Here is a 26,736-nt window from a genome sequence, read left to right as displayed (position 1 = left end):
ATAAGTTCAGTTTAGGACCTGCTCTCCAATCGCTTTGATTTTTGTTTTAGCAACTTGTATTCACTGCACCCCATACGGCGGTACAAGTTTCATCAGGGGCAAGTCCATACTTCCTGAGAAAATAGCCTGAAGGTTGCACAAAACCCCTATGACACCGTGTGAGGTGGTTGGATTGCAAGATAACTCTCGAACGGATCTGCCGATTGGGTCCAAGATTTGGCCTTAGTAATATTTTGTCCAAATATAGTTAAAGTTCGAAGATAAGCCATATCGGTCCACTCCTTCAGGTACCTCCCCCACAAAATTTCAAAAATGTTCGGAAAAATTGTTCGTACGGTAACTTTTGAAGGCAGTGGCCGAATTGGTCCATACTTTGGACATCCTAATCAGCTTCGAATATGGCCTATATTTGTCCACTCCTTCGGGTACATCCCACACAAAATTTGGGATCAGTTCACTTTAAGACTTGCATTCCCTCACCCCCTTTACGATGGTACAAGTTTTTTCAGCGGCTACTCAATACTTCCTGAGAAAATAGCCCGAAAATTGTAAAAACCCCTATGGCAACATGTGTTGTGGCTGGAGCGCCCTATAGCACTCGAACTGGTCAACCGATTTGGTCGGAAATTTGGCCATCGACATATTTTGTCCAAACTTAGTTTCAGTTCGAAATGTCACTAAAATGGTATGCGGGGTAACCAATTTGGTCCAAACTTTGTATCTTCTAATATTTTGTCAAAATTTAGTTTAACTTCCAAAAATGGCCCATGCTGGTCCTCTACCAATGGTACCTACCCTGCAAAAGTTCAACATTTTTAAGTGCAGTTTAGGGTGTGTTCGAAGATCCTTTGGAAATGTATACCGATGCTATTCCTTGTGGTCCTCTTTACTGCGATATTATGTTTTCCGTGGACAAGTTCATGCTTCCTGGCATATTGCCCAAATGTTTTACTGTCTGTCGGCAAAGTCGACTGATACCTTTTTACTTGTTTCTTTATGATATCAAAAACAAAAAGTAAAATTGGTGGTTTTTTTGCAGGTTTTGGAACAGAGCACTAATTTGGATTTCAATGGCATTTATCTCAAGAAACGTATCAAAATCAAATTCATTCGAAATACTACCTATTTTTTGGTTGAAAACAAAAATTAATCAAACATTTCTTCAAAAAACAGAATATTGAGAGTAATTCGAATGAATTTGGTATCGCATAATCTTAGAGACAAATGTCATAGAATTCTCATGATTCATTCTATTTGATTGAATACATTTGAAAATATTATTTTTCTGTTTTCGTACTCACCGATATGTTGGTTGTGTAAATGTTTCCCCATCTGCTGCCAGTAAATGCTGTGTCCCATTGTATGTCCAATGTTTGTAGAGGTTCTTTTAGATATACCGATTGTGTACCTGATGATAGGTTCTGTAATGAAAAGAAAAGAAGTGAAAAATGAGATACCATAAGAAAAAGATCGATATCGGCCATTTTAGAAGTTAAACTAAATTTGGACAAAATATTAGGAGATCTAAAGTTTTGACCAAATTGGTTGCCGCGTTCAAGAGATATCGTGCATACCATTTTGTGACATTTTTTTTTAAATATTTGGGGGAAGTACCGGAAGTTGTGGACCGGTATTGTTTGGAAAAAATATGACGAAGGCCAAAATTTATACCTGAAAATAATTTTACCGTCGTAATTGAGGCAGCGAATGCAAGTTCCTTCAACCACAAGTAAAAAAGTGTCAGTCGGCTTTGCCGACAGATATATACCCTCAGCCAATGTGAAGCGAAACTTTTACCTCCGGACAGATCGAATGTATTTAAGGTCTCTTCAGAATTTTGTGGCCCTTTTTGGACATTTGAACTTGCCGACAAAAATGGATTAGGAATTAACTGAACTAAGATACAAATGTTGAACTTTTGTACGGCAGGTACCCTTAGGGAGGACAGATATGGGCCATTTTAGAAGTTAAACTAAATTTTGATAAAATATTAGGAGATCCAAAGTTTGGACCAAATTGGTTGCCCCATTCAGGTGATATCGTCCTAGCATTTTAGTGACATTTTTTAAATATTGCGGAGAAGTACCGGAAGTTGTGGACCGGTATTGCCCCATGAAACTAAGTTTGGATATAATATGACGAAGACCAAATGTTGGACCAAATCGGTTGAACAGTTCGAGAGATATCGGCTCTCCGACCGCCACATATGGTGACAAAGGGATTTGTTACACCTTTCGGGCTGTTTTCCTAAGAAATATGGACTTGCCCCTGAAAAAACGTTTACCGTCTTAATGGAGGTAGCGAATGCAAATCGCTTCAACAAAAATCAAAGTGATTCGATAGCAGGTCTTAAAGTGAACTTATCCGAAATTTTGTGTGAGAGGTACCAGAAGGAGTAGACAAATATAGTACATATTCGAATCTGATCTACATCTTGTAGATATATTAGGATGTGCAAAGTATAGATTACATCGGCCACTCTCTTCAAGAGTTATCGTGCGCAAAATTTTTCCGAACATTTTGAACTTTTGTGGGGAGGTACCTGAAGGAGTGGACCGATATAGCCCATCTTCGAATTTAAACTATGTTTTAATTAAATATTACGAAGGCCAAATTTTGGACCGAATTGGCAGATCCGTCCGAGATTTATCTTATCCAACCATTACACACGGTGTCATAGGTTTTTTTGCACCTTTCAGGCTATTTGCTCAGGAAGTATGGACTTGCCCCAGATGAAACTTGTACCGCTGTATGACGGACAGTAGATACAAGTTGTTACAACAAAAATCAAAACGATACGAGAGCAGATCCTAAACTGAACTTATCCGAAATTTTGTGTGGGAGTTACCCGAAGGAGTGGACCGATTGAGTCCATATTGGAGCCTCATTTAAGTCTGGTAGAAATTTCACGATGTGCAAAGTACCAAATCGGTTACTCCCTTCAAGGGTTATCATGCCCACAAATTTTCCGAACATTTTGGAACTTTTGTGGGGGAGGTACCGGAAGGAGTGGACCGATATAGCTCATCTTCGAACTTAAACTAAGTTTGGACAAAATATTACGAAAGCCAAAATTTGAACCGAACTCCGTTCGAGAGTTATCGTGCACACCAGCCAGCCAGACAGACATACAGACGGACGGACATTGCTAAATCAACTCCAAATTGTCTGAAACACATTTCGTCCAAACATACTAGGGGTCTAAAACCATTATTTCGATGAAGCACATTTTGCCCGTATGATAGTGTATATACCCTTTCTAGCCTAAAGGCTGAGGGTATAAAAAGGAACAGTCGGCTTTGTCCACAGAGATATACCCTCAGCCTATGTGAATTTAAGCTTTCATCTACGGTCAGATCAAATGTATTTAGGATCTTTTCAGAATTTTGTGGCCCATATTGGACGTTTGAAATTGCCGACAAAAGTATTGCGCGGCAGGTACTTAAAGGAATGGACCGACTTTGTCCATTATGGAAATGGATCTTATTTGAGGAGTCATATATTTTCGAAAGATATCGTGCCCACTAGTAATTTCTGTGGGTCATCGTATAACATTTGGACCAGCATGCCAGAAAGCATGGATATGTCCACGGAAACGGACCGATATGGACCATTTTAGAAATTAAACTAAATTTGGACAAAATATTAGGGGATCCAAAGTTTTGACCAAGTTGGTTGCCGCGTTCAAGAGATAACGTACATAACATTTTAGTGACATTTTTAAATATTGGGAGGAAGTACCAGAAGTTGCGGACCGGTATTGCCCATCTCCGAACTGAAAGTTTTGACCGTGCAGGTTGCCACGTTCAAGAGATAACGTGCATAAAATTTTAGTGGCATTTTTTAAATATTGGGAGGAAGTACCGTAAGTTGTGGACCGGTATTGCCGATCTTCGAACTGAAATTAAGTTTGGAAAAATATGACGAAGGCTAAATTTTAGACCAAATTGGTTAATCAGTTCGAGAGTTATGGTGCTCTCCAGCCACTACATATGGTGTCATAGGGGTTTCTTTACACATTTCGAGCTGTTTTCTCAAGACATATGGACTTGAGGCAGCGAATGAAAGTTCCTTCAACAAAAATCAAGCACGTCTTAAAGTGCACTTATCCGAGGTACCCGGAAATGTAGACAAAAATAGTCCATATTCGAACCTGATCTATATCTGGAGATATATTAGGATGTGTAAAGTTATCGCGCGCACCATTTTTCCGAACATTTTTGAAATTTTGTGGGGAGGTACCTGAAGGAGTAGACTGAAAGGACTTATCTTCGAACTTAAACTAAGTTTTCGCAAAATATGACGAAGGAAAAATTTTGGACCGAATCGGCAGATCCGTTCGAGAGTTACATATCTTGCGCACCAACCCCCCTGATGAAACTTGTACCGTCGTATAGAGGACAGTGAATAAAATTTGTTGGAGAGCAGGTCCTTAACTGAACTTTTCCGAAATTTTGCGTGGGAGGTACCCGAAGGAGTGGACCGATTGAGTCTATATTGGAACCTCGTCTAAGTCTGGTAAAAAATTCCACGATGTGCAAAGTATGGACCAAATTGGTTACTCCCTTCAAGAGTTATCGTGCACACAAATTTTCCGAACATCCATCCATCTCATCCATGTGAGGGACGGACTACGACAGAGAAATGTTATTGCATGCTGCGAGGATACAGTCGTCGTCATCATCAGAATACGACCCTCCCCAACAGCAACCGCACAAGCAGAACTTAACACTCACTGGTCCTTACTGTTCCAATCCCAGGAAATGCATCTTTTTTCTGCAGTTCAATTACAATGGACTGCGAGGTAAGATCTAGGAAAAAGAAGACTTTATGAGTCGGAAGAATACTCGTATCAAGGTCGCGGCGGTTGCAGTACACCATTTTGCTAAGGTCTTTTGGAAGGTCATAACCTACTGACCGTAAGGGAATTTAATGACCATCATAACTTGTGGCATTCGGTAATTGGAAATGACCAGAGGATTACAGTGCTGGCTGAGCAGATGAACTACGTTTTACATGGCCAATGTGGACGCCCAGAATTAGAGGAGCATGTGACAATTCGCTAGATATAACCATCGTGTCACTTGGTCTGAGAAATGACATCACCTGGCAACTCGTCGTTTTTCTTGGATCAGACATCTCCCTAAAATTTTATCCATCAGCAGGCCGGTCTGACTTTATCACCTTCATCAATCATGGGAATGTTTATTGGCTTAGTTTCAGAGAGTTCATGAATTACCGCTTCAGAGAGCTGCCAAACCGATCTGATGTTCGGTTAGCAGAAAAGACGTACGGGGACATCATCACTGCTACAGCAGCTCGCTATATACCTGGTGAGACCAAATTTTTCCAGCAGAGGCGGTGGGACTAGCAAATAAATTTGATGAGATTCGTCGTGTCAACCCCAGTGATCCTGAGTGATAGAGCTCACATGGGAAGTTAACAGATTGGTGGGTATGGATAAGCGGAACAAGTGACAAAATCATCTGAAAAGTTGCAGCTTTGGAGCTGGAATAAATGAATTGTGGACAATGGTTAATTCACTCTCGAACCCTGGCGAGAAGGAAAATAGGACATCAGTCACGATTGGCGATGTTACGTTGACTGATCCAAGGAGGTGCGCAGTTGGTTTAAATCGTCATTTTTTCGAGCACCCCAGGAGTGATAGGACGAAGAGTACTACGTCACACGCGATCTCTTCCTACATAGGAAGAATCACCAAAATTTACAATAAACGATGTTGCGAATGCGATCAGGAACGCTAAATGATCCAAAGCGTCGGGCATTCATGAAATTTTACATGTTTCCACGCCGTGTTTTACGTGGATACCTACCGGTCAAACCCCACGGTGTTCACACAACACTGAACTGATTACATGCGACCAACCAGCGCCCCCTGAACCGTAGTGAGGTGTCAATTGTGTTCAAGAGTCCAAGCCTCGTACAGTGAAATTGGGAGTTTCCCAGGGTGTGTTGATATCTCCGGAACTGTTTAATCTCTACCTCTCCTGTATTCCGCCCCCTCTAGACGGCATTGAGATCGTAACGTATGCGAATAATTTTACGATCTTTAGTACACTTCTTAATATCATTTGTTGACCGATCTTACCTCCTTTTTCTGCGCGAAAAATTTGCAAATATCCGCCACGAAATCTACGGCCACTCTGTTCACAAAATATTTCCAACGACTAGAAACTCTTAGATTCTTGTTGTCACATGCGACAACATGTTCACGTCGTTTGCACATTTCAAAGCTATCTGCGACCTACTAAGGTGTAAAAACAGGGCCCTCAAGTCCCTAGTCGGTACCACTTGGAGTGTAAACAAAGAATTTTTTTTTTGCAACGCGATGGAACGATATTCAAACCCTTAGAACTGCAACAGGGTGCCTCCTCATGTCTTCAGTGGAGCATCTACTTGAGGAGACAAAGAGCAACACAATGGCAGTAATTGCACGGGTGCTACTGTCAGAGCCATCCTAGCTAACATATGGTGGATAGGATCCCATCCATTCAGGCATGTGAGGAGGGAAAGATATGTCGAACGTTACAGGAGAGAACCCCTAGATTAACAAGCATTTCAAGCAGATTGAAAGAGCATTCACACGGTGTGAATTCTGTCCCCGGAGAACATCCGGAGGAGGAGCGTCAGTTGCCACTTCGGTATGGTGCAGCCGTCTAAATTCCTATGGGGCATGGATCGATGACACCGTGCAGAACATCTGCCCAGCATTCAGCATTCAGACACACTGCATCTCTTTAACTGTCCTGCCAAACCTACTCCACTAACTCCAGTGGCTTTCTTTCTTTTCTCCAGTGGCATTCCTTGAGCTAGAGATAGGGGATGAATAATAGCAAGCAACGGTCTTGACCGGCTTTAATATGGCAAAGCCCAGGATTTATCTTGGTCCCTCTTTCATCTCAAGTGGACACTGACCTCCCCGTGGTGTCACCTAGGGAGCTGCCTTTAACATCCGTCAAAGGTAGTGAGCTAACATGTGCCGCGCGTTCACCCATAAGAACGTTAAAGACTTGGATTGGGAGTTGGGCTAGTAACTCACGCCGTCAAAACACCGCCTACCATGAAAACAAAAAAAAAAAACAAAGAAAAACAACCCCATCTAAAGTTGACGAACCCCGCACATGTTTTAAGGACTATGATCTGCGAATCTGCACCTGGAATGTCAGGACTCTCTACGGAGCAGGTGCAGTTTGCGCACTGGCAGATGTACTTGGTAAGTACAAATCTGATTAAGGAACTGCGATGGAACCCGTATCCAGCTTCACTCCGGTTGATGAGAGAATTGCCACAATCCGTATAAAAGCAAAGTTTTTTAACATCAGTCTCATCTGCGCCCAGGCCCCGACCGAAGAGAAAGATTAACAGATCAAGGATATATTCTACGAGCGCCTAGAGAGAGCATATGACCGCTGCCCTAGCCATGACATTAAGATTGTTCTAGGAGATTTTAATGCTAAAATTGGAAGAGAAAATATCTTTGGTCCCACGATCGGAAAGTTCAGCCTTCATCGACTTTGCAGCGCCAAAAAAACATGGTAGTGAGCAGTACCAGATTCCAACACCTCGGCATACACAAGGCCACGTGGATATCCCCAGATGGGAAAACAAGAAACCAGATTGATCATATTGTGATAGACGGAAGACACTCGTCCAGTGTGTTAGATGTCCGATCGATTCGAGGAGCGAACATCGATTCGGACCATTTCCTTGTAGCAGCAAAGGTACGCACTCGCCTTAATGTTGCGGCAAAAGTGCGATCTAACACAGGACGGAAGCTGGATGTCGAGAAGCTGCAAACACAACATATAGCACAAACCTATTCCGCTGACTCACATGCTGGAAGACAGCACTCCTTGTCCCGATAATGTGGAAGCGCAGTGGCAAAGAATAGCCCACTCACTTCAAACTGCCGCAAAGTCTTTGCTTGGGTACCAAAAACCACCACCTAAAAATCAATGGTACGATCAGGAGGGCCGTAAGTCTATTGAAGAAAAGAACGCGGCATACAGAGCAACCCTGCATTCAGTAGCAACACGAAGCCCGAAAGAAAAATATCGGGAGAAGAGGAGAGAGGTGAAGCGTATTTTCAGAAGAAAAAAGAAAGAGCAAGAAAACCGTGAGCGTGAGAAACTCGAGATGTTCAGGAGTCAGAATGAATTCCGAAAATTTTACCAGAGTGTAAAACACCAGACTGAAGGGTATGGTGCAGGCACATTCTCCTGAAAAGATCATGAAGGGAATCTGGTAACTGATACAGATAGCGTACTGAGGATCTGGAAGGAGCATTTTATGAAGCTTTTAGTATCGAATATGGGCGGCGATGAAGATACACCAGAACCAATCGCAAACGACGACGTTGAATGTCTTCCACCTAGCCAAAGCGAGATCATGACAGCAATTAATCGGCTGAAAAACAATAAAGCAGCTGGAGCTGATGGGCTGTCCGCCGAACTGTTCAAGACCGGTGGCGAAATGCTAATAAGGAGTATGCATTAGTTAATTACCGAAATTTGACAGGAAGAGAGCATACCCACCGATTGGAACCTCAGCCTCCTATGTCCCGTACACAAGAAAGGAGACAAGACGGTGTGTACAAACTACAGAGGCATAAGAAGTCTGCTCCCAATCGCATACAAAGTGCTGTCGAGTGTGCTGTGTGAACGTTTAAAAACCCATGGTCAATAACATAATCGGGCCATACCAATGCGGTTTTAGACCTGGTAAATCGACAATTGACCAAATCTTCACACTACGCCGAATACTGGAGAAGACCCACGAAAGACACATCGACACATACCACCTCCCGGAACATTTTGAAACAAAACGAGGTTTCAGGCAAGGTGACAGCCTATCGTGTGACCTATTTAACATTCTATTGGAAAAGGTCTGCCTCAAAAACTAAATGGTACCGTCGTAACAGGTGTCCCGTGGGCAACCTGCTGCAAAAAATTAAAAACAAAAACCACCGAAACATGGCCTTAAACTGCATTTGTGCGAACATTTTTTAAATCTTGTGTGGGAGATACCCGAAGGGGTAGAACGATAAATCCATATTCGAACCTGTTCTATGTCGGGAAGAAATATAATGATCTGCAATGTTGCCTTTTTTCGGGATTCATCGTGCGCACCATTTAAGGGAAAATTTTCTAACTTTTGTGGAGAAGTGAACTGATATGGCCCTCGAACTAGATCTAAGTCTGGGGACAACAAATTACGAGGTGCAAAATCGGTTGATTCGTTCGAGAGGTATCGTGCGCACCAGCCAGACTGACGGCCGGACAGAAAAAACGCCGTATATGTATACGAATAAGCACGTTCGCCTCGCATTCAGAAGGTCTTTGGTTTAATCTGTGACCAGAATATCAAAAATGATCGGCGGTAACGAATCTCCTCAGTGTAATACTGGCTTACATTTCCTGAATATTTTAGCCATGAAAAATTAATCTACAAGTTGTGTCGTAAGACACGCCATTCGGATTCGGCTATAAAAGTAGGTCGAATTTAACCAATACGGAATTGTGAAATTATATCGTTTGGGTATTTCTTTTCGCAATCATTTCTGGCCCTCGGGCCATCTGATTGCACTATAACCTAATAATCTTCCTAATACATGCTAAATATTTGCAACTTTTGAACTTACCTCCAATAGTGACTTCTTCATATAACCATCCAGTGAAGTCGTAAACAAGTATCCCTTATCCTCACACAGATACATTTGGGTTATGGCCTCGGTGTGTTTATTAAATGTATTGAGCAATTCCAAGGTGGAGGCATCAAACATGAAAATTTTACCATCTTCCGTTGAGGCTAAGATGGAATTTTGATAAACCCTTATTTGGGCAATGGGCGATTGAAGATTTTCCAATAGACGGCAGGGCATATTTTTGTATTTTTGAAAGCTGTCACAATCCCCCGCGGATGGAGGTACCGAAGCAGTAGCAGTATCATGACTGGCATTAGAGAGTGAAGAGCCGGGTCTTGGTGTTGTGACGTTTGATGCTGTTGGTGGGGGAGTTGGTGGTGATGGTGAATGTTCACCATTTGTTTGGGGAGAGAGCAAAGAGTTGGTGTTGTGTTCACGATTTTCTTCTAATTCTCCATGATGTTGGTGTTGCAACAGTTGTTGCTGGTGCTGCTGTGTGGGTGTTCTCGATGGGCTTGGGCTGGGACTGGTGGCTTTCTTGTTGTTGTTTTCTAAAGCTGCAGAGGTTTTTTGTTTTTTCGTGCGCCCATGCCGGGTGTCAGAATTTCGTGGGCTTCTATGGGATTTTTTCCTCGGTTCCTCACCTGAGGCTGGGGTAGTAGGTCGGCTGTTGTCGTTGTTTTTATTGCCAGAACTGCTAACCTCCCTATTTTCACTTGTGGCCTTTTGAGCCTCTCGGCATAGGCGTTTAAAGGTTTCCCCAATGTGTATGGAGGAATCGGTGGAATTTTTCCTCTTGGTTTTTTCGGGTGTGGGGGCGACTTTGGCAGGAGATGTTTGTCTTCTGGATGACGAAGAGGAGGAGGTGGCCATGGCCACATCTTCTTGGTGATTGGGGGGTAGAGAAGCCATAACAGCAGCTGGAGAAGTTTCACTTGTGGTTCTATGCCTTGCCTCTGTTATGCTGTGAGGGTGGCTTGGACCTTCTTCCTGCACTTTATTGACCGTTTGTTGTTGTTCTTGCTCATCATCCGTTATATCCACAGTTTCGGTTTTAATATTTTTCAAATTGATATTTTCGAATAGTTTTTTACACTTCTCCGGTGCCGCTGAGGTGGTAACATTTGCCGTCATCGCGGTATTGAGTAAAATAAATTTCTCATTTTGTAATTTAATGGTTAGCAAGTCGGTATCCATTTTATCCTTTTGCAATTTGAGGATCATTTCTTCAATATACATTTTCCTTTTGTGGAGTTCCATTAGCTTCACATCAATTTCCCGCAGATTGTTAACCACTGCCTCACCTATGGGACTTTGCTTTTTCAACATTTCCAAATCGAGCGCAGGAAATGTGGGTGGTTGGGTATTAAATGCCGTCGACGATGTGGGATAATCAAAGATACTGGCATTAAATCGAATTGAACTGGTATCGGGTATGGGCAAGAGATTATAATCGGAAGATGTGTTGCTTAGATTCGTAAGCGTCCGCATGTGATTGTATTGATTTTCCGTTTCTCTTTGTAGTTGAGTAATGCGATTGAGATGATGTTGAGCCGTTGATGCTGCTGATGAGGAGGATTCATCTTTAAGGGGTTTTAAAGCATTACCTGCTGGTGGTGCAGTTGCGGCTGCTGGGATGGGGGTTTTGTGGCATGCATTTGCGGAGGAGGATGAAGTAGGTTCATAGTTGCTGGGTGTTGTTTTGCTTATTTCAGCTTGTTGTTGATTGGAGGAAGCATCTAAAGCTGTATCTGAGGACAAGCTGCCTTGCTGGGGAAGGGGTGGTGCTGCTGTCGTGTGTGTCTGGGGTTGTTGGACTGCTGTCTTTACTTCCTCCCTGTAGAGTGTCTGCACTTTGCCAACACAACCATTTTCCTTGTGTCCTTGGTGTTGTGAAGAGTTGTCATTTTCTTTGTTTGTCTTATGCGGTGATTCCTTGTTGCAGGCTGGTGGGGAGGTGGACGAGGAGGAGATACTCCGCTTCCTGTTACCATTCTGCTCTCCCAATTTAGCCACCTGTTTTTGCTTATTAAATACATTTACAATTTCGCGCATCAAAAATTCCAGCGCCATGGAACAATCGGCCGACTTGAGGTTCCTTTGTATCTTGGCCACCTCCATTTTGGAGAATTTCTCCGAATTATATTCACTAACACAGATACAGGATATGAAATGCAATTTTGTGTGGGTGGAATTGGAATATTTGCTGCGGTAACGCTCCATGAGACTTTCACTTAAACTGGGCAGTATGAGCTTCTCGAAGCTATCGACCACATTCTCGGCATCCACCTTGAGTTTTAGGCGCTTACGTTTAATGGCTGAGGAGCTGGATTTCATGGAACTATCTGATTCCGAATCACTGGAGGATGATGACGACGATGAGGAGGATGATGATGAGGAGGAGGAAGATGAGGAGCTGCTTCCCGAGGATGAGGATGAAGAATCCAAACAAATAATTTCAGGAGAAATTTTCTCCTTATTTTTGTGTTTCTTCTTGTGAGGCTTTTCGGCCTTTTTACTGTGAGATTCTTTGTGTTTTCTGTAATGCTTGGCCTTCTTGGGATGTTTGGCATGCTCCCCAGGCTTGGAATTCTCATTGGGTTCCTTTTTAATGAGCGGCAAGGTGGTTATTTTGTCAGCCATGTTGCTTGATTGGATGGTAGTAGTGTCTGAAACAAAAATCGGTTCTTCGTTATCCACTACCTCACTCTCTTTACTTGAAACAACAGCGGTTTGTTCCTCAACAGGGCCTCTTGGCTCCTCTTCAATGTCGTGGACAACCACCAAAGTCTCTTCTGTGGCAGTAGGGGCCTCACCTGCCTCTGTAATGTCAATTACCGGCAATAAATTCTCTTCTCCTTGGATATTCTCAACTTTCCCCTCTATGATCTCCAACTCCAATGGCTGCTCACTTTTAAGTTCTTCTCCTGCCGCTAAGTTCTCCTGCTTGTAACCCAATGCCTTGCGTATCTCTTCGAGTAGCAAATCGGGTATGTGTATTGAATCAACAATTTCGTCGGGTACAAATTCAGAATTTACCGGATCTTTAATAGGTTCAATGTCCAAAGACCGCAGCTGGTCTCGTATCTCTTCACGTAGACGTTTACGGGCTTGAGCCTTCAAAGCTTCGTCGTATTTTGTATTGCTATTATTGATTATATCTTGGATATTGTTTTTGTTCATAGTCACAAGCTTATCCACAATGTTATCAGCAGCGGAGCCATTGTTGCTGCTGGTGGAGGTGTTGCTGCATGTTGAGATATTGCGCTTGCGTTTTATCAGATTAGGTTTGAAGATTACGGGATGAGGATGATGATGAGGATGATGATGCTGCGGTTGGGGTAATTTGTGGGGTGTACCAGGTTGTGATCTGCTATTATTCCCGAGATCTAGAGTCAAGGTCGGCTCTTCGCTGGCAATGAGCCTTGACAGGGGTATCAATGAAATTTTAGGCAATTGAAATTCTTTGGCTGAAACTTCACCAGGCGGTTCAGTGTTACTTCCGCTATTTAAGGTTAATACTGATTCTTTGGATTGCTCCTGCTCAAGCGCTGGGGCTGCGGGTATTATAAATTCTCCCAGGTCAGGTTGTAGTTGATTTTCCAAAAAATTATTAACTTTATTTATGGCCACTTCAAGATGATCGTCGTCTTCGTCTTGTGAGGAAGTGGCATTCAAAACACTTGGCATGTGCTCATAAATTGGATCGGCAGCAAGGTCTAAATTTTCACACGAAGTATCAGATATTTCAAGGGTTTCTTGGTGCACCGAATCGCGCTGGTTCTGTGGAGACTGTGGAGCAATCTCCTGAGAACTAGATTCAATTAAATTGCTGCAATTCTCTAACTCCGTGGCTTCCTTGGTATTTTTACTGGGTGGTTCCGCTTTTTCTTTGCAATCTCCCTGGTGTTCGTTGTCACACGAAGTATCAGATATTTCAAGGGTTTCTTGGTGCACCGAATCGCGCTGGTTCTGTTGAGACTGTGGTGCAATCTCCTGAGAACTAGATTCAATAAAATTGTTGCAATTCCCTAAGTCCGGGGCTTCCCTGGTCTTTTTACAGGGTGGTTCCGCCGCTTCTTCTTTGCAATCTCCGTCGTTTTCGTTTTCCTTTGAACTTGTGCCGGCGGATGTCTCTGTTATATCTGTGGAATCTGCTACAGCCAAGGTTACCTCACAATTTCCAGCAGATTTATTTAATCTCTCGTTTGGGTTCCGCTTTCCGCCTCGTATTGGGGATTTTTGTGGATGAGTAGGATTTTTTGCTGCTGGACTTTTCCGAATATTTTTTAAATTCTTGTTATTTATTTTTGAAGGAAGTTCCTTTCTTCCCTTAACATTTGGCCTTGGGTTAGTTGTGGGTTTCCTTACGGACTGGGATTTAGGTTGCTTTGGAGAAGTTCTTGGGGCTTGCAAATTTTTAGTTGAATTTTCTTTTGTCACCTTCGCTTCGTTCGACTTTTCCTTTGCAGAAGTTTCTGGGTTTTCCAAATTTTTAGTGTAATTTTCTTTTGTCACCTCCGCTACGTTCGACTTTTCCGCCGATTTTACAATTTCTTTAGGTATTTCAGATGTCGGAGATTTCCCCTTAATTTCCGTTTGCTTTTGAATCCCCTTGGGTGGTGTTGATTTTTGAGAAGATTTTACTTCTGTATCTTCTTTCCTATTATTTTCATTATTCGCTTCGTTCGACTTTTCCGCCGATTTTACAATTTCTTTAGGTATTTCAGATGTCGGAGATTTCTTTTGAATCCCCTTGGGTGGTGTTGATTTTTGAGAAGATTTTACTCCTGTATCTTTAATATTATTTTCATTTGCTGACTTTCCCGTATCCTTTGCTTCCTTATCTTTTTTCAACTTTTCTGATCGTGCGATAGATTTCTCTCTTGTCCTTGATTTTGGTGAAATTTCCGAATTTCGATTTGTTTTCAAAGGTGGTGTAGCATTTTTTGAACGTGAATAAGAGGAGTCTCGACTATTTCTTCGGCTATTTTCATTTGAAAAGTCTCTGCGGGAACTCCTTTCAAAATTCCTTATTTCTGTATCATCCGCAAAGGTCGGTGTAGAATTACGGTTAAAGATGTAACGAGATGAAGAGGGGTTGTTATTATTAAAGAGACGGTATTGATTGTTGTTGTAGCCAGAGTTTGGTGTCCAGTGAATTACGGAATTATCATTCCAATTGTTTTTCCAATTGTTGTGATTATTATTCCAATTCCGTTTGTTGTAGTTTCGATCACAGTCGTCGTTAAAGCGGGGATTCTGCAAAATGAAAAGAGGGGAAAAAGAAGATTATATAACATTTTATGCAAAATAATGTATTTTAAAAGGACCTTTTTAGGAGGTCTTTTTGCTGAAGAGGACCATTAAGGAGGTATTGTAGCTAAAGAAGATCTCTTTATGAGGCTTTCTAGGTATAATGGAATCCTTTAGGAGGCCTTCTGGCTATAGTAGACCTGTTCAGCTGTTCGTAGAGAACCCTTAAAAGGTATTCAAGCCATAAAAGACCCTTTTTGGAGGTCTTCCATCAACTGAAGACCCCTTTAAGAGGACTTATATAAATAGAAGAGAACCTGTTTAAGAGATCTTTCATCTAAAAATACCGTTTAGCGGGTTTTCTTGGTAATGAACCCCGCTTTAGAGGGTTTTCTACGTACGGAAAACTACTTTAGGAGATACCATATCCATAGAAAGCCCCTTTAGGAAGTCTTCCAGCTAAAGAAACCCTTTTTGTGGGGTCTTCACGGCAGGGCTTATAGCTCTGGATGCCTCTTAAAGAGGCCTTGAAGTTAAAGATGACCACTATAGGACGTTTTATAACTATAGGAATCCCCTTTAGAATATATTTTACGTGTAGAAGAACTCGTTAAGGAGACCTTCCATGTAATAAAGAACGTGTAGGAGGTTTCCAGGGTAACGAAGTATGCTTTTAGAGGCTTTCTATGTACAGAAGATTCCATTAGGAATCTTTTATCTGTATATGACACCTGTGAGAGGTATTCTAGCTATAGATGACCCGTTTAGGAGGTCTTGTATCTACTGAAGGTTCCTTTAGAAAGCTTTCTGTTTGTATAAGGAAGGTTTTATAGCTATATAAGACTCCTTTAGGCGTTCCTCTATATATCGAAGACCCCTTAAGTAGGTATTACAGTTATAGGAGGTCCTCATTCAGAACAAGACTTCTTTAGGAGGTAGAAGATCCCTTTGATCCCTTTAGGAGGCGTTCTTTCAATAAAAGCCCCCTTTATGAGGTCTTCTATCAATAGAATACCCCTTTATGAGGAAGACCCTATCTATCACTATAGAAGACCCTTAGCTATGGAAGACCCTTTCAGTATGTCTCTTAGACATAGAATATCCCTTTTGGAGGTCTTTTATAAATAGAAAATTCCTTTAGGAGGAGGTCTTCAATTCATAGGAGATCTTCAATAAAAGGAAACACCATTAGGAGGTATTTTTTCAGTAGAATACTCCTTTGGGAGCTGTCTTCAGTCAATAAAATACCCCTTTAGAAGGCCCTCATTCAGAACAAGACTCCTTTAGGAGGTCCTCAGTCAGTAGAATATCCTTTTGGAAGGTCTTTTATCAGTAGAAGTGACCATAGAAGACCCCTTAAGGAGGTCTTCAATCAATAGAAACACCTTCAGGAGGTCTTCATCCAACAGAGGACCCATTTGGGAGACCTTCTTTCAATAGAATACCCCTTTATGAGGTCTTCTATCAATAGAATACCCCTTTATGAGGAAGGCCCTTTCTAGCTTTAGAATATTAATTTAGGATGTATTCCAACTATAGAAGACCCTCTTAGGAGGTCTTCTTCCAGTAGAAGACACCTTCGAAAGATGTTCTACACATAGAATACACCTTAAGGAAGGGATCTATCCATAAGATATCTTCTAGCTATAGACGATCTTTTTAGGAGGTTATCTAGCTTTAGAAGTCTACTTCAGGAGGCCCTATAGTTATAAAATTCCACTCTGTGGCGTTTTCAATCTACAGAAGACTCCTCTTTAAAGGGGTTTCCTATCTACAGGATGTCTTTTTTCAATGGAAGAACACTTTAGGAGGTCTGCTATCCGTAGAAGACCCCTTTAGGAGACCCTTTTCCATATAAGACTCATTTAGGGGGACTTTAGAAGACACCTTTAGGAGGTATTTTATCAATGAAAAATACCCTTTGTAGCTTTAAAAGGTATTCCAACTATAGATGACTCCTTCGAAAGATGTTCAATACATAGAAGACTCCTTAAGGAAGGGATCTATCCATAAGATATCTTCTAGCTATAGACGATCTTTTTAGGAGGTTATCTAGCTTTAGAAGACTACTTCTGGAGTCCTTAATAATAATAATAATAATAATAACGGTGGCACCCAAGGAGGCCTTATAGTTATAAAATTTTACTCTGTGACGTTTTCTATCTACAAAAGACTCCCCTTTAGAGGGGTCTCCTATCTACAGGATGTCTTTTTTCAATGGAAGAACCCTTTAGGAGGTCTGCTATCCGTAGAAGACCCCTTCAGGAGATTTTTTTCTATATAAGACCCATTTAGGGGGCCTTTAATGAATAGAAGAGCCTTTTAGGGGGTCTTCTTCCAGTAGAAGACACCTTTAGGAGGTATTCTATAAAAAGAAGACCCATTTGGGAGGTCTTCTAACAATAAAAGACCCTTTCAAGAGGTGGTCATCAAACAGTAGAAACACCTTTGGGAAGTGTTCTGTCCATAGAAGACTCCCCTAGCAGGTCTTCAACAAACAGAAACGCCTTTAGATGAGGTATTATCTCAATATAAGACCCCTTTAGAAGGTATTCCATCCATATAAGATCCTTCTAGCTATGGAAGACCCTTTCAGTATACCTTTTAGACATAGAAGATCCCTTTAGGAGGTCTTTTATCAATAGAAAATTCCTTTAGGAGGATTTCTATTAAAAGAAGATCCTTTTAGAAGGTCATATATCAATAGAAGACCCCTACTTCCTATCAATAGAAGATTCTTTCTAGAGCTCTTCTAGCTTTAGAGGACCTTTTCAGGAGGTTTGGTAGCTATTGAAAACGACTTTAGAAAGATTTCTATCCATACTTCTTCTATCCATACTCCTTTGGAAAGTTTTCAGTTAAAGAAGCACCAAGACACCTTTAGAAGGTGTTTTGTCCATGACTCCTATAGGAAGTCTATTGAAGGCAACCTTAGGAGATCTTCAATTAAAGAAAACACCATTAGGAGGTATTCTTTCAGTAGAATACTCCTTTGGGAGCTGTTCTGTCCATAGATTACCTATTAAGGAGGTCTTCTATACAATAGGTCTTCCATCCTCTTTAGGAAGACTTCAATAGGAGGTCTTCTGTCAGTAAAAGACCCCTTTAGGAGATCTTCAGTCAATAAAATACCCCTTTAGAAGGACCTCAATCAGTAGAAGACTCCTTCATTTGGTCGTCAATCAATAGAAGGCTACTTCAATCAACTGAAGAGCACTTGAGAATGACTTCTATTAACAGAAGACTCTTTTAGGAGGCCTTCTTTCAATATATAAGACCCCTATAGAAGTTCTTCTATTCATAGAAGACGTCTTTAGAAGGCTTTTTTATCTACAGAAGACCCCTTTAGGAGGTCTTAAATCAATAGAAACACCTTCAGACCGAAGACTCTTTTAGGAGGCCTTCCTTCAATTAAAGACTGTCTTAGGAGGTCTTCTATCAATGGAAGACTCTTTGTGGAAGTCTTTAAGCTATAGATGACCCTTTCAGGAGGTCTTCTTGCTATAGAATATCCCTTTAGGAGGCTGTCCCGCTATAGAATACCCCTGTAGGAGGTCATCAAACAGAGGAAACACCTTAAGGTGGTCTTATTTCAATAGAAGACTTTTTCTAGAGGTGTTCTAACTACATAAGACCCTTCCAGGAGGTATTTTAGCTATAGAAGACTCTTTTAGTAGGTCTTCTATCCGTGGAAGACTCCTTTGGGACTACTTATATCTGAAGTAGAACCCTCAGGAGGCCTTTTATCTGTTGAAGCTTATGTAGGAGGCCTTCCAGCTAAAGAATATAGGTTTAGGAGCTCTTTAAGTTAAGTTTCAAGAAGATCGCTTTAGAAGGTCGTCAGGTAAAGAAGGCCACTTTAAGAAGTATTTTATATTTTATCTAGCTAGAGAAGATGCCTTTGAAGTATTGCTCTTTAGGAGGTCTTCTTTCAATAGAAGACTTTTTCTAGAGGTCGTTAGCTATAGAAGACCCTGTCAGGAGGTATTCTAGCTACAGAAGACCTTCTTTATGGTGGCTCAGCTCAAGAAGACCGCTTTAGAAGGTCTTACAGGTGAAGAAGGCCACTTTAAGAGGTATTTTATACAAAGTAGACCGCTGTAGGCGGTCTTTATTTTGAATCAATAGAAACACCATTAGAAGACTCTTTTAGGAGGTATTTCTTCAATTAAAGACTGCTTTAGGAGGTCTTCTATCAATGGAGGACTCTTTCTGGAAGTCTTCAAGCTATAAATGACCCATTCAGGAGGTCTTCTAGCTATAGAATATCCCTTTAGGAGGTAGTCCAGCTATAGAATACCCCTGTAGGACGTCATAAAACAGTGGGAACACCTTTAGGTGGTCTTATTTCAATAGAAGACTTTTTCTAGAGGTCTTCTAACTATATAAGACCCTTTCAGGAGATCTTTTAGCTATAGAAGACTCTTTTAGGAGGTCTTCTATCCGTAGAAGACTTCTTTGGGACTCCTTATATCTGAAGAACCTTCAGGAGGCCTTTCATCTGTTGAAGCCTATGAAGACAGTTTTAGGAGCTCTTTAAGTTAAGTTTCAAGAAGATCGCTTTAGAAGCTAGGCAGGTAAAGAAGGCCACTTTAAGAAGTATTTTATATTTTATATAGCTAGAGAAGATGCCTTTGGAGTATTGCTATTTAGGAGATCTTCCTTCAATAGAAGACTTTTTCTAAAGGTCGCTAGTTATAGAAGACCCTGTCAGGAGGTATTCTAGATATAGAAGACCTTCTTTAGTTAAAGAAGAAGCTTTTAATGGTGGCTCAGCTCAAGAACACCACTTTAGAAGGTCTTACAGGTAAAGAAGGCCACTTAAGAGGTATTTTATACAAAGAAGGCCACTGTAGGCGGTCTTTATCTTTAATCAATACAAACACCTTTAGACAGAAGACTCTTTTAGGAGGTATTTCTTCAATTAAAGACTGCTTTAGGAGGTCTTCTATCAATGGAAGACTCTTTGTGGAAGTCTTCAAGCTATAAATGACCCATTCAGGAGGTCTTCTAGCTATAGAATATCCCTTTAGGCGGTAGTGCAGGTATAGAATACCCCTGTAGGAGGTCATAAAACAGTTGAAACACCTTTAGGTGGTCTTATTTCAATAGAAGACTTTTTCTAGAGGTCTTCTAACTGTATAAGACCCTTTCAGGATGTCTTTTAGTTATAGAAGACTCTTTTAGGAGGTCTTCTATCCGAAGAAGACTCCTTTGGGACTCCTTATATCTGAAGTAGAACCTTCAGGAGGCCTTTTATCTGTTGAAGCCTATGTAGGAGGCCTTCTAGCTAATGAATACAGTTTAAGGAGTTCTTTCAGTTAAGTTTCAAGAAGACCGCTTCTAGTCAGAGAAGATGACTTTGGAAGATTTGGTTGCTATAGAATGTAATATTCACGACTTAATTGCCGAAATGCCAATTTAAAATGTTATTGCACCATAGAGTCTAAAGAGTTCCAGGACTGCGGGAGCCTTCTTTGCTAGCACTAGCCGGGTGGGGGGTTCGTGTCCTGTTGTCTCTAAACCGTGTTTATATTACTCGAATTAATATTATTGCAGACTCCCTTTGTACATCAGAAAAGAAAAAGTATAACCAAATGGACAGGGCAAAAAAAAATGGTTAAAAACGGGCTATTATCTTATGGTATACGAGATAGAATTCACCCAGTTGTTATTGGGTGAAAGTGCTTCGCAACCCACACCGACCTAGATTCTTTTTGAGCACTGTATAAATACATATTTAACAAGAACCCCTATTAAACCTTACTCCTTTCTTTAGTATCTCATCTCTCGAATAGAAAACATGTAATTAATTTAGCCAATCATTTTAGATTTCAAAAAAAATAATTTATTCAATCCATTTTGAAAATTCATTATTAAAAATTCTACTATTTTATGTTAGAATTTAATAATTACTTAAATATAATTTAAAGATTAAATAATGCAAAAAAAAAATGTTTATAAAACACTAAACGCAGATGTTCCTACCATCTATCAATTATATTAGAGATCATTATCATACTAAATGCAGAAATGGCAATTATGTACAAGAAGTATGCTTAAATGTAATAGAGTTCAATGAACTTTACGAGTGAAAGTGAAATGATATGAATTATTATTCTTCTGTATCAAACCAAAACAAAAAAAGGTAAAAAATTAGATAGAGCAGAAATAATGCAAAGAAAACAATGTGATGATCATTTTAAATTACTCTCCCTGATATTCATAATTTGCATATCATCACTTTGTTCTTTCGTTCTCATTACATGTAGCAAGACATATAAAGGTAAATGCAAATCAAGGCAAACAACGGGGGAGAAAGAGAAATAGTTTTTTTTTTTCTTTTTGGTTTCTTTTTACATGTACTCACCAACAATGTCCATGATCACTTTTGAAGGCCTCCAAGTTGTCGATGGTTTGTTGTTGTGATGATTTGTGCTGTATAATAGGGGTGTTAGAGTAGTATGATTGTTGTTCTTGCCTTGGTTTGAATTTTAGAAATGGCGATTTTTTCTTACATAAAAGCTTGACAAATTGAAATGTTCTGTTGGTAGTAATTATACATAATTATGATTATAAATGCAAATGCATATAATTTTTTTATAGTTACGGAAATCTTAACGAGTTTGGAATACATTTGTTCATCTATTGATGGTTTTAGTTTGATAGATTGGAACTGGAGTTTAATTGTTTTGCATCATAAGCCTGATAACACATTTTCTTCACGATATTTCTGGAACTGTGGATAGAAGGGCATAACATAACAACCACGACTTTCGATGAATATTAAAGCAAATCAGGATGCAATTAGATACGGTGACCACCAAAGGTTTTAATCCAAGAAATGATTATTCCAAGACGTATTGTTGTTGTTTAGCTGGAGATTAATTACGTGCTATTTGTATCATACAAGTATCACTATGTTGAAGGGGCAATAATTGTACGGAATTTCACTGGATTTCTAGCCAGGAACGAGTGAAAATATATGGTTTTTGCTGGTTTTTCTTATTGTTCCTTAATATATAAAAGGCGTAATTACTCCTTAACTGGTTTGGGCTTATTGAGACCAACAGATTGTGAATAACGTAGGCTTCAAAAAGATCCCCAAGCTACAACTGCCCTGTGGGTAGCTGCAACTTGGGTTATGTAGTTGGTCACTTGTATGGGAATTGGAACTTGGATTATTTCGTTTTCGTTGGATAATTTATGTATCAAGCCAGGCTTGATAATTCCTGTTGAACATATTATAATTTAGTCATCATGAAATTAGTGCGATTATGCTTTAATTAGGGTTACCTTCAAAAATTTAACACACTTGTTAAAATCCAAAAGAAGTTTAGACACTTTATTAGGCTTTAAAACTCAGAAGAATGTATGGGATCACACAGATAAACAAGGATTTGTTCCTTAACTTTTTTTATGTTTGTTGAACACTTTAGTCAAATTTCTTGCGGGTATATTTTACTAAGTTTGATGTATTCTGTGTGAAATCTTGATCGAAAAGGAAGTTGCTATCTTCATGATTTAATAATGAAACCTCAAACCACGCTTCTTTATAAGATCGATAAATGTCAAACAAGAAATGGGGATTTATCGTTAAGGCATATGTACTTACTATGGTACTTGTGGCCAAATTTATCGGTTAACATGCAGTGACTTTCAAACTAATATTAACACCTTGATCACACTTAATATATTTATAGTTTTAGTAAATTTATATATTTAGAAATATTTTAGGTGTTTTTTGATAATCTCACAAATTCAAATTTCTGATTATAAACAAAATGCTCTTAGGATGATCGTTGAAACATGTTATGATATTAAATGTTGATATTATTTACACTTTTAAGAAGGCAAAGGAATACTGAAATTAAAAATCAGAACACAGAATTGTGGGAGGAATCATTGGGGCCAAGCAAAACAAAAGGCATACCATGAAGAGAGTTGTAATGCACAAGATCACTTGTAGAGAGTAGGCAATTGTAGTTTTGTAGCTTATACCAATTAATTCAAGCTCTCTATCTTTTGTCCATAATGTATATCACATAATTAACAAGACAAATCTACACTGCTGAACAGAAGTCTACTGACAAGGAATTATGTGTTTATAAGAAAAAACTTTGTACTCTATAGACGGCATTACAAAACCGGGTTATTTAAAAGATTTTTCGAACTTAAATAAACCGGAAAAAGTCGTCTATATTTTAATATCCTTGGCATGGAAGGTTCCCACCAATTTTCCATTCAAGTCTTCAAGGAGGTAGTAATGACTACCGAGTTTTTCACGAACTTTCGCTTTTAAAAAGAGTGGTGCTAGTTTGGAATTAAAGTTCTTTTCCAAACTACTTTGACAAAAATTTCGTCTGAAAACCTCTTGTCCCACCTGGAATGTTTGTTGTCTTGAGCGTAAATTGTATTGTTGTTGTTGTGTTTTAAAAGCTTCCTTTATCCTCTTTTGCAAATTTGTACGAAGGAGCTGTAGATGATCATCACGGCAAGGTAATGTGGTTGGCTCATTAAGTAGATCCAACTTTTTAAGGAGGTTGTAGGTCGAACCATGGGTTACCATATCGAACCCGAACAACGCATGGTAAGGTGTACACTTGATTGACTGATGGATGGAGTTGCGCAAGGCGCAACTTATGAAGCTAAGTTTTTGGTCCCACTCTTTATGGTCATTTTTGAGAAAAGTCCTAATTCCGGCTATTAGGGAACGGTTCACTCGTTCCGAGGCGTTTGCCTGAGGCGAGTAAAGTGCTGTATATGTATGGTTGATACCATAGCTAGTAAAAAAGGCATTCAAGTCGTTTGACTTGAATTGACTGCCATTGTCACTAACTATGGTCTCAGGTATTCCATAAATGTGGAATATATTTGTTAATAAAAAGTCTTTTATAGCCGTTGATGTAAATTTTCTGAGTGGGCAAAGCCAATGAAATTTACTCAGATGGTCAAGAATTATAAGGATGCCTATATTCCCCGATTTACTCCTCGGGTAAGGCCCCAGGAGATCTATATAGAGGCGCTGGAAGGGTCGGATGGAGACAGTTTGATTAACCATTGGGGGTTTCATAAGCACATTAGGCGCTTTGGTTGCTTTACATACCTCACAATTCCTGACGTAGTCTCTGATATCCTGTACCATTCCAGGCCAATACAAGTGTCTTTTTACTAAGTCGAGTGTTTTGCCCATTCCACCATGAGCTGCTACCGCAGAATCGTGGGCCCTAGATATAACCTCATTTCTAAGTCGACATGGAACCCACAACTTCCATGCAATTTCTTCCTGTGATTCTAAACCGGAGTAATGTTCCGTCCTAAAGTAGACGTAATTGTCAATCACTTTGAGATCCGGAAATTTCGACTGGTTTTGATTAACCCTCTCTTTTAGTTCTAGATATTCTTCATCTTCAAAATATGGAGATTGTAAGTCGATTTCAGGTGTACTTGTGCCTATGCTGGAGACCTCTTCACAGGGAATCCTGGACAACGCGTCGGGCACTACATGTTCTTTGCCCTTCCTATGGCTGATGCTGAACTTATATGGCTGTAGTTTGAAAACCCAGCGGGCTAGTCTGCCACTTAAATCAGGTTGTCGCATCAGCCATAGGAGGCTGGAATGATCGGTAACTACCTCGAACTCTTGGAGTTCAAGGTAGCACCTGAATTTCTTTATAGCTTCAACGGCGGCCAGGCATTCGCGTTCTGTTACGCTGTAGTTGCGCTGGGCCGTTGTGAGCTTTTTGCTCATAAAAGCTATGGGTTTTTCCATGCCTTCTTCATCCAACTGGACCAGCACTGCGCCTATTCCAAAGTCGCTTGCGTCGCAGTGGAGATAGAATTTTTTACTGAAATCTGGGTTTGACAAAATTGGTGCTGTTGTTAAAATGTTTTTGAGACTTTCGAACGCTGATTGCGCTTCCTTGGACCACTGAAACTTTTTCTTACATTTTAGAACCTCGGTAATTGGAAACGTTACAGTCGAAAAGTTTTTCACGAATCGCCTATACCAGCCAGTAAGTCCTAAGAATCCGCGAACTTGTCTCAGATTCTTTGGGACTGGCCAATTGGTGATGGCAATAACTTTTTCTGGGTCGGTGGTTATACCACCGTTCCCGATTATGTATCCCAAATAGTTTACTTTGGTCACACAGAATTTACTCTTCGATATATTTAACGTAAGGTTAGCTTTCCTGAACTGGGAAGCTATCCTTACCAAAACGTCAACATGAGAGGGGAAATCTTCGGACACGATGACGAGATCATCTAAATATCCAAAAACGCAGTGGCGCAAGTCCGGGGGGATGATCTCGTCCATCAGCCTACACATCGTTTGCGGCGCATTACAGAGCCCGAAAGGCATTACCACAAATTGGTATAATGGCCTTCCGGGCACTGTAAATGCCGTTAGATGTTTCGATTTCTCGTCTAGGCTGATCTGCCAGAAAGCGTCCTTCAAATCCAATTTTGAAATCAGATTCGCTTTCGGCAGTCGTGCAAAGATCCCCTCAATGTTAGGTAAAGGATAGGCATCCTTTTTCGTAACAGAATTCACTCTTCTAGCGTCCAGGCAGAGTCTTACCTTGTTAGGTTTGATAACCAAGCGCATAGGGGAGCTCCATGCTGAATTTGAGGGTTCTATAACCCCCAACTTCAGCATACGGTCTATCTCTCCAAACATTAATTTTTCAACCGCAGGGGACACGGGATAGAACCTCTGTTTGATTGGAGAGGCGTCTCCGACGTCTATCGAATGTCGAATTAAAGAGGTTCTACCCAAACCCTGGGTCTCGAAATTTGGAAATAAATCAATGACAGATTTTAGTTGCTTTTTTTCCATAGCTGATAAAGGAAATAAGTCAGTGTTTTCTGAGGCGGATTGTGATTCAAACTTGTCTTTGACTTCCATAGGGGGCATTCGCGAAACGGTGTTAGCTATGTTGTCTGATGCCAACAGATCAATGGATCCTATCATATCGGGTATTAAATTAAAAGTCCTCCAGAAATCTATTCCGAGAATGAGTCTCTGGGATAGTGAGGGTATTACAAACAGTTTTAAGGGCTTGTAATCATTCTTGAAGCAGATAACAACATCGATCCATCCATAGACAGGTTGAGTTTTACCATCTGCAGTTTTTACAAACGATCTACATCTTGAGAATGTCGGATACTTAGAGAAATCCAACCCAGCTAAATCCGAACCCACACAGCTGATACTAGCTCCAGTATCTAAAAGTCCGTATTCTTCAAAGTCTAGAAAAGAGACCTTTGCATAGTATCGTAAATCTGTAGGGTTCGATATTATAGCGGATACCAAAAATTTCCTGCACAATTTCCTCATTTTGTAAAATGCTCTTAAACGAAGTGTAGAGCGTTTGGGAGACTTTCTGTTAGCTTGGTCGTCTAAGGATAATTCAAAAATCTCATTCCGTTTCGCGATATATCGGGCATATCTGACGTGGTAGGGAAGTTTCGGGTAAAGTATATTGTAATCGTCATGCCGGGAGTATACAATTGCATTATCAGGTCTTTTCAGAATTGTGAAATTTTCAGGATTACGGTTCTCTGTTACACATTCTGGTGAAGTATTAAAGTTACGTCCGGGTAAAGATGATGATGAAACATCAGACTGAAAATCTGTGTTTGGATCCACTTTATGGTTTAGTCCATCAGTGGACCCATTTTGTTTGAGTTTTTTGAATGGACAGCTTTTCTGGCTTTACAGTCTACACAATTCGGTTTGTAGACATTTTTGGTTCCGCAACCATAACAGAAAATGTTTCGATCCTGTAGGCAATCTTGCCAGTGATGCCCAA

The 26,736-nt window shown here is 40.4% G+C and overlaps 1 protein-coding gene across 2 annotated transcripts in view; it reads right to left on the bottom strand.

Moving 5' to 3' along the window:
* Positions 1 to 26,736, bottom strand: part of LOC141395310 (uncharacterized) — a 162,034-nt gene that overhangs the window by 17,938 nt on the left and 117,360 nt on the right. For both annotated transcript variants that reach the window (XM_073970973.1, XM_073970981.1), the window contains exons 3-4: positions 9,662 to 14,926; positions 1,302 to 1,421 (exon numbers count right to left, since the gene is read on the bottom strand). In XM_073970973.1, coding sequence (XP_073827074.1) covers positions 1,302 to 1,421; positions 9,662 to 14,926 — 5,385 coding nt within the window. The remainder of the gene's footprint in view (positions 1 to 1,301; positions 1,422 to 9,661; positions 14,927 to 26,736) is intronic.

The sequence above is a fragment of the Musca autumnalis genome, unplaced genomic scaffold (assembly GCF_047663935.1).
Source record: "Musca autumnalis isolate F117 unplaced genomic scaffold, ASM4766393v1 scaffold_1, whole genome shotgun sequence".
NCBI classification, from domain to species: domain Eukaryota; kingdom Metazoa; phylum Arthropoda; class Insecta; order Diptera; family Muscidae; genus Musca; species Musca autumnalis.
Note: the sequence above shows the minus strand (reverse complement) of the source record. Positions and strands in the feature narration are given on the sequence as shown.